Raw genomic sequence first — 7515 nt, 5'->3', positions numbered from 1 at the left:
CTATGCTTTATTTGAATAAAAATTAATGAGAATAAATCTTTTAGCACAAACCCCAAATTCCCTCCCCCACCACCAGTTTTTTACCTCACTACTTTAAAAAACCCATCAAATAAGATTAAAGAAATGTCGTTGTTAATATAGAGGGTCGGTTTGATTTTATATTTTAAAAATATTTTTTTAAAAAAATATTTTTTTTTGTTTTAAATAAATATATATTTTTAATATTTTCAGATCATTTTAATATACCAATGTAAAAAATAATTTTTTAAAAATAAAAAATAATTTTAATATATTTCCAAATTAAAAATAAACACTCGTTACCGCACTTCTAAACCCTTTTTTAATCCTTTTAATTTAGAACCGAACACAACCTAGACTTGAGCCAAAGGCTAAGATCAAAGGGGAAATCATTGCAATTTTTCTTGCTTCTATCTAATCAGAAAACCTTTCGATTTAATAAGAAATATTTGAAATTATTCGTGAAAGGTAGAGAGATAAAGTTTACCACCTGGTTGAAATGATCCCGTGGCTATATAGAATAAATTAAAAACGATGGAGGGAACGAAGGATTAGGTTTAGGTGTCTGTCTAAGTTCAGATTGAACTAGAAGTAGAAGAGCTGTAATATAGATTTTAAGAATACTTGATCTTCACAGCCTTACCAAAATTAGGTTTTCAAAACACATCAATGGAGATATCAAAAGACAGCAAATTACATAAGCCTACAGGCTACAAGAGAATAATCTAGGATTGTCCCTCCATAACAAAGTTTAGAAAGCAGAAGCGTTTCATTTTGGATCCGGCTGAACTACAAGGCAAGCCCAAAACCTTGGAATATCCTCAGACGTCATAAATCACTTGAAGAACACAGCAACGATTTCCAACTCTTTCACAGAGCTTGTAAATGGACCCTAGCAACGTTCTGAACCCACCCCATGAGAGAGCCTATCTTTTTTATGATCTAAAATGTTGATAAATCTTGTAAGTTGTCTTCATCACAGCCCAAGCCTCATTTTACAAAATGACAACACTGTTTTCAAAAGTAGACTGTAACTTACAAACTGAACAGATGGATCAGCAATCATGTAGTCGTTACAGAGACGGGCCCATTTTCTTACAAACCAAAACAAATGCTTGAAAAAGTCTTGCAAATCTCAGTTCCTTATCTTCTGTTGTAGCCAGTTTATCCTCTCTTCCTCTATCTTCCTGTCCCAGGCAACAGACCGACAGAGGACAGCATGGCCACCACACTCGGCCTTCTAAAATTCCCAATTCTTGCTCAGAAGAATAATACTCCATTTATCCACTCAAAAATGCCTCTTCTTTCTAACTCATCAAAGTTAGATGTCTGCAAAAAGGACTCGCATAGCCCTCGTAAGCTTTTCACTGAAACCATCCAGCATCTAAGTTCAGCTTCTCTTTCACCTGCATCGCTCGCATTACCTTTCTTCTTAGACACAAAGGCAAGCCATTGTCAAGCAGTTTTAGAAATCCTCTTTTGCTCTAATTTATCATTTTCTGGACTGAATAGCTAACCCTTTTTTTTTTGGACTGCAGGATGCGCTTGCTGTTGGTGGGGAGTTTGGGATATTGGAGGGAAGGTCATTTGCACTTATCCACCCCATTGTCATGGGTGGTTTGTTATTCTACACTTTGTGGGCTGGATATTTGGGGTGGCAATGGAGGCGTGTTAGGACCACACAGAATGAGATCAGTGAACTTAAAAGGCAAGTGAAACCTACCCCAGTTACTCCTGAAGGCACACCCGTGGAAGCTGCACCATCTCCTGTTGAACTCAAAATTCAGCAACTCAGTGAGGTAAGGCTACAGGCTTAAAAAAAAAGAACAGTTTTAATTGTAGTGATTCAGAATTCCTTCTGTGAGTTACCATTTGAGGGAGTCATCTGAGAAGGAAAAATGTTAGGATTGCAATTTGCAAAGCATATGACAACTTTTTTTATTTTTTATTTTTTTTTATATGTGAATGCCATTGATACCTAATGATATGTTTGGCATATCATAAAGTAATACGATTTAGATATGTTAATAGAACGAATCATGATTAATGCAATGTTATCGAAGAAGGAATTGGTGTATATTTCTTCTTCCAATATTACCAAATTTAGTTTAATATAACTAAGAGATGAAATTATTTTTCTCTCTTTGTTGTTTGCATATTCACATCCTATCATATAATAACAAAGATCACTTCTAAAATTGTTTGGAGTACCATGGTCTCCTGGCTGGGGTGAAAATGTTCCATTGTGATTCTTTTCAAATTCTTTGTAGATTTCTTAATTACACATAAATTGTTGTTAATGCTACATTGCTTGAAAGTTTTTTTGAGGAATTGCATTGCTTGAATGTTGAAATGGTGTGACTTCTGTGAGGCATTTATTTTCCTAACCAATTGCATTTCTGAAGGAGTCGAGGAGAGAATATGTTTATCTAAGGCATTGATATTTCTAATACAGGAGAGGAAGGAGTTGATTAAAGGGTCTTACAGGGACAGGCACTTCAACGCGGGATCAATATTGCTAGGATTTGGAGTATTTGAAGCAATTGGCGGAGGAGTCAACACATGGTTTAGGACAGGAAAGCTATTCCCTGGACCTCATTTGTTTGCAGGAGCAGGTATAGCACCAGTGTTTATGTTTATCAAAATCCAAAATTATAACCCGATAGGGGAAACAAGGGTTCTTGTAGGTTGACTCGCCTGTTATAGGATAAGGTTTTCTAAATTGCTGTTCAATTTAGTCATGCTGCTGGTTTTCACTTCTGAGAAACTGCCTTGATCAGCTGATCTTACTGTTTTTAATTGTCACAGGCATTACGGTGTTATGGGCAGCAGCAGCCGCCCTAGTCCCTGCAATGCAGAAAGGGAATGAAACGGCAAGGAGCCTTCACATTGCATTGAATGCAATTAACGTTGTTCTCTTCTTGTGGCAAGTCCCCACTGGAATTGACATAGTTTTTAAAGTGTTTGAATTCACTAAATGGCCTTGAATCATAGAGGCCTCGAGTGTGAGTTTTATTACAATCCAGGCAGGTATATTGTCTCTATATCAGGTCACTTGTATAACCTGCACTCGAAAATTTTTCCATCCACTTCCACTGTGATTGTCTGTATCCTTGTCATTAGTATATATGATTAAGCAGAAAGAAATACATTACCATGCAATTGATGCTCCTCGATCCGTAAGAAATAGCATTTGGACAATGTTGTAGATTCAACAGAAATCCTACCATAACTCTTCTCATGGTATCAGCTAATGTTCGGCAAAAGAATGTCAGAAGTACTTGCTCAGTTCATATGCAACTGCTTTCTTCTTTTTTCTCAGGCTATGCTTTTACCATTTTTTTAAAATCAAAATTACAGGAAGAGAATCTGCAATTTATTGAAATGTAGCAGTACGGCATGACAGTGAAGAATCTCTCTCTGTTGAAGGAGTTGAGAATTAGACCAAGGCAAATTTCTTTCAAGATCATTAGATTACAAGAAAATTGGTTTAGCTCATCAGCACCCATTAGTATCTGCATTTGTCCTTCCCTAATGTGTTCGATCTGCAAATCCAACAAATGTGTTGACCTTCATGTGCCCTGTAAATTATATCTGAAAGTTCAAATGCATTTCAAGATTTCATACATATACAACTAAGATTTTTATTTCCCCTGGTGCCAATTAATTTACATAAAGGGCGCTAGCAGTTCATAGACACATAAAGAATCTATCAGAATGAAGGTATATGGTGCAAAAGAAAATAAACTGATAAATGCAATGAAATGTCCCTGCCCACTGCAATGATAGATTAAGAGAGCTTGTGAATTTTTGTGTTTTAAAAGTGTATTTTTTAAAATTATTTTATTTTTTGTTTTAAATTATTTTATTTTTTGTGTTTTGAGATCTTCTTAATTTGCTAATTTTAAAAATAATTTTTTTTAAATAAAAAATATTATTTTAATATATTTCAAACAAAAAATATTTTAAAAAATAAGTGTTAACACTTCTTCAAAAACCCTCTTAATAAGCTTGATTTACTGGGTCTGGATACCAAAATCTGTAGCTGCCATATATATATCACATCACACCCATAGTCAATGTAATGCATTTAAAATATTTTTGCTGTATAATTAGATTAAACGAACCCAAATATAACATTGATTGATACTTCCAGATGAAGAGTTTTTGCCTAATATTCTATTCTAGAATCTCTCTTCTGACATATTTCATTGGTGTTCTCTCAACCACAATTTTCTTGATCTCATTTGAAGCTACTAAAATAATATTTGAAGGGGACTTGTAAAAGAAGATTCTACAACCTTTGCGACTCCTAAGTAGTTACGAAGAGATAGGGTAGATATTCCCTGGACACCTCTGACGTTCTTTTCCTTTCTTTTACAACAATGGAGAACTTTGGTGTATCTCCAGTCACCGTCAACCATTGCTACCTCTCTCTATCCTCTCTCAGCTATTTTAACACCCTTAATTATTTTGATGGAAGGGAAATCTTGAAGCGTCGTGAGGTAAACGAAGTTCGAAATGGAAAACAAAGACGGAAAGAATCGCAATGGCTAAATCTAGCAAGCAAAGTGGAAGATGAATACATAGACAGCTACGGTACTAAAATCCTCTAGGGGATTTCAAGAATATTATTACAGTATGCTTTGTGGTCACTAACTACAAAACAAATTGACAAATTCTGATTCGCCTTGTAACAATGGGAAACAGGGAGAGTAGAGTGAAGCCGCAATAAGCACAGCGTGAATATGCTCATTAGTCAATATGAGTTTGGTGGACAGCCGTTACCATGTTTGGAAAGGAACGGCTGCTATGATCCCAGCAAGAGAAGTGCAAGAAAATGCAGAACAATGCACCAAAAAAGTCGATGATGATGATGATGTTAATTAAAAGTTTGCCGAGGTGGAACTTAATTTGTAGCCAGGCTTCGAAGGAGGGGCTGGGAGTTGAATCTCCTATAGCAGTCACTAAAAATTCAAACAATTTAAAATGGCATATGCTATTCTTTTCGATTGGTGAACTCAAAAGCTCGCACCAAAGTGAAAGGAACATTTTAGAAAATGATGGCAGGATCCTGCTCAGTTTTTCTTCATAATGTTAATACTAACACATGAGGTGGATTTCTATCAGTTTTGGAAAACAAGCGTCTACCTTCTGACTCGTTTTTCAATTACTTAATTCAATCCAATGATCCCCCATGAAACCAGAGAAGTCATTCCATCATGCCTGAAAAGCCAAGTTTCTATATGACTAGTTGATACCAATCTTAGATTGTGGGCGAGCCAATGTCAGCTGTATGTGCTTTCTGAATCTGATGCCTTTCCCTTATTCCTTTCATCTCTCTGTATGCAATAGAGTGGATTCCGCATGGCTTCCCCCCTTTTTTTTCTGTTTCTATGTCAAGCTAGCTTAAGGTCCATCGATTATAAAATTATAACACTATAAATAACAACTCGCATGCATTAATCATCTATATTCTATACTTGTATTCATTCCTGCGTTTCTTATCTGTCAAGTTCTAAAATCCAAAATCTCTCCTCGACATGTCAAACCAACCTGCCCCGCCTCGCCCATGGTTCCGTTTGCCATCAATAGCTCGCCCAGCTGCCCCTGCTCCAACCCCAACTCCAGAGTCGCCTCCTCCGCAACCCCGTCCAGCTCTTGCTCGACCTTCATTTAGGCTTACTGCTCTGCCTCAGCCTGTGCCAACACAGCCTCAAGAACCCACTCCCGCACCACCTCCTTCTGCTGCGACAGTGCCACCTGCCGCTGGTATTGCTTCAGTTCCAACATCTCCAGCTGTAAAAGCTGCAGGTGGTGTTGCATCATTACCAACATCCCCAGCTCCAAGGGCACCTGCTCCTTCATCTTCAGTGCCAACTTCTCCTGTCCCAACTTCCACAGTGTTTCCACCCGCTACTTTTTCACTGCCACCTTCTCCAACCCTCAAACCATCACGTACTTCGTCTTCAGTTCCTACCTCTCCAGCTTCTACACCAGCTCCATCTGCTTCCGTCTCAACTTCTCCTTCCACTAGGCCAGTGTCAACCACATCCTCAGCGCCAAGCTCTCCTGCCCCTGCGCCAGCGACAGTCACATCCTCGGTGCCAAATTCTCCAGCCACTAAAGCTGTAACCACCAGTGCAGCTCGTGTGCCTGGCCCTACACCATCTCTAAGAATCGTCAAGCCTACAGTTCAAACCCCACCCCAGTCACCTAAGCCTAAGCCCACTGCTCCACCACCTTCTCCTCTAACACTTCCACCTTCCCGAGTAAAATCTGACGCTGATCTCGAACCCAAGATTCCATTAGTAGCAGAGCCAAAAACTGTGTTGGTTCAGAAGATTATTGACAAGCCTAAGGAGGCAGGTGATTCGCTGAGGGCCTTTGCAGACAGTCTCAGCTCTGGCATTGCGCGTCTTGCAAAGCCAGAAACTGCCAAAGATCAAACAAAGGAGAAAGGTAGCGGCAAGAAGATTTCTTCAGATTCTGAGGGTGTTGGCATGAGGGTAATTACAATTGCTGGTGAAAACAAAGGTGCTTTCATGGAAGTAATCCGTTCTCCGAAGAAACATTTTTTTGAAGGCAATTCTCATACTCTCAACAAGAAGGGTAATCCTAGAAGTGAAGGCAGTGATTGGGGAAGCCAGAGCAGCAGTGGTGAAGAAGGCAACAGCAAGAAGGACAAGAACCACAAAGGAAGATCAACGGGGCCATCTCCTATGAGTACATTTATGAACAGTAATGTGCAAGGTGTTAACAACTCAATCGTTTACAATTCTTCATGCAGTTATCATGATCCTGGGGTGCATGTTGCTCTCTCCAGAAAACCTTCTGGTTCTGCTGGATTCCATGTCAAGGACCGTGGCAATGGCTACCAAAGTTGAAAGGGATAAAGAAAGAAACAAAAAATTTGTGATTTTATGTCTTCATACGATATTATACTGTGAAAATAAATACAAGTAACCGAGTGATGAGAAGAAAAGGGCATGGATTCTATTCTTCATTGTTGCGTACCACTTTTTGTGGATTGCAGAAGAAGTTTAGTCCATTGCCCTGCCTTTGGTAGAGGCGAACCTGAAATATATATATATGTAAGTGGGTATCTAATAAGTCAGCAAGTTTGCTTTGTATTAATTTGCACTTATATCTACTCGTAAGTTCCTACTGTATGACAGTTTTCCTTTATGAATTTAACAAATCATTATTTCTCTCTTGTCTTGCAATTCAAATTCACAGCAAACAAGAACATGGAGGATAAAAAAACCCTGGATTTCTCTTCTTTTTTCATAGAATGACGGATTCGAATTTTGGTTTCTTAGTAGAAGAATCTTATACCCACTTGTTTAAGTGAAGTGTTGATTGTTCGTTCATTCTTTTCAACTACTTTCTTTTCTTTTCTTTTTTATCTTAATAATAAAGATGGCTTTAAGCCATCTTATGTAGAGTATTAAATCTAAATTCATCTCAGATAAGGTTTTAAGTAAGAATCCACAT

At 38.1% G+C, this 7515-nt stretch overlaps 2 protein-coding genes across 2 annotated transcripts; both read left to right on the top strand.

Moving 5' to 3' along the window:
* The first annotated feature begins 1133 nt into the window (after positions 1-1133).
* LOC133681396 (uncharacterized) lies at positions 1134-3180 on the top strand. The gene is made up of 4 exons (XM_062104433.1): positions 1134-1462; positions 1557-1817; positions 2474-2633; positions 2827-3180. The coding sequence occupies exons 1-4, from the start codon at positions 1238-1240 to the stop codon at positions 3003-3005; spliced, it is 825 nt and encodes a 274-aa protein (XP_061960417.1). The 5' UTR covers positions 1134-1237; the 3' UTR covers positions 3006-3180.
* A 2381-nt stretch (positions 3181-5561) lies between these two features.
* Positions 5562-6905, top strand: LOC133682991 (vegetative cell wall protein gp1-like). Its single transcript, XM_062106514.1, has one exon. It carries the CDS (start codon positions 5562-5564, stop codon positions 6903-6905), a length of 1344 nt encoding a protein of 447 aa, XP_061962498.1.
* The last annotated feature ends 610 nt before the right edge of the window (positions 6906-7515 follow it).

The sequence above is a fragment of the Populus nigra genome, chromosome 2 (genome assembly GCF_951802175.1).
Source record: "Populus nigra chromosome 2, ddPopNigr1.1, whole genome shotgun sequence".
Lineage (NCBI taxonomy): Eukaryota > Viridiplantae > Streptophyta > Magnoliopsida > Malpighiales > Salicaceae > Populus > Populus nigra.
This window is presented reverse-complemented; position numbering and strand designations above follow the sequence as displayed.

Coding starts and splice junctions, on each gene's coding strand:
- LOC133682991 (XM_062106514.1), top strand. CDS start 5,562: ATGTCAAACCAACCTGCCCCGCCTCGCCCATGGTTCCGTTTGCCATCA.
- LOC133681396 (XM_062104433.1), top strand. CDS start 1,238: ATGGCCACCACACTCGGCCTTCTAAAATTCCCAATTCTTGCTCAGAAG. Junction 1,463..1,556: donor CTTTCTTCTTAGACACAAAG/GCAAGCCATTGT, acceptor TTTGGACTGCAG/GATGCGCTTGCTGTTGGTGG. Junction 1,818..2,473: donor AAATTCAGCAACTCAGTGAG/GTAAGGCTACAG, acceptor TTTCTAATACAG/GAGAGGAAGGAGTTGATTAA.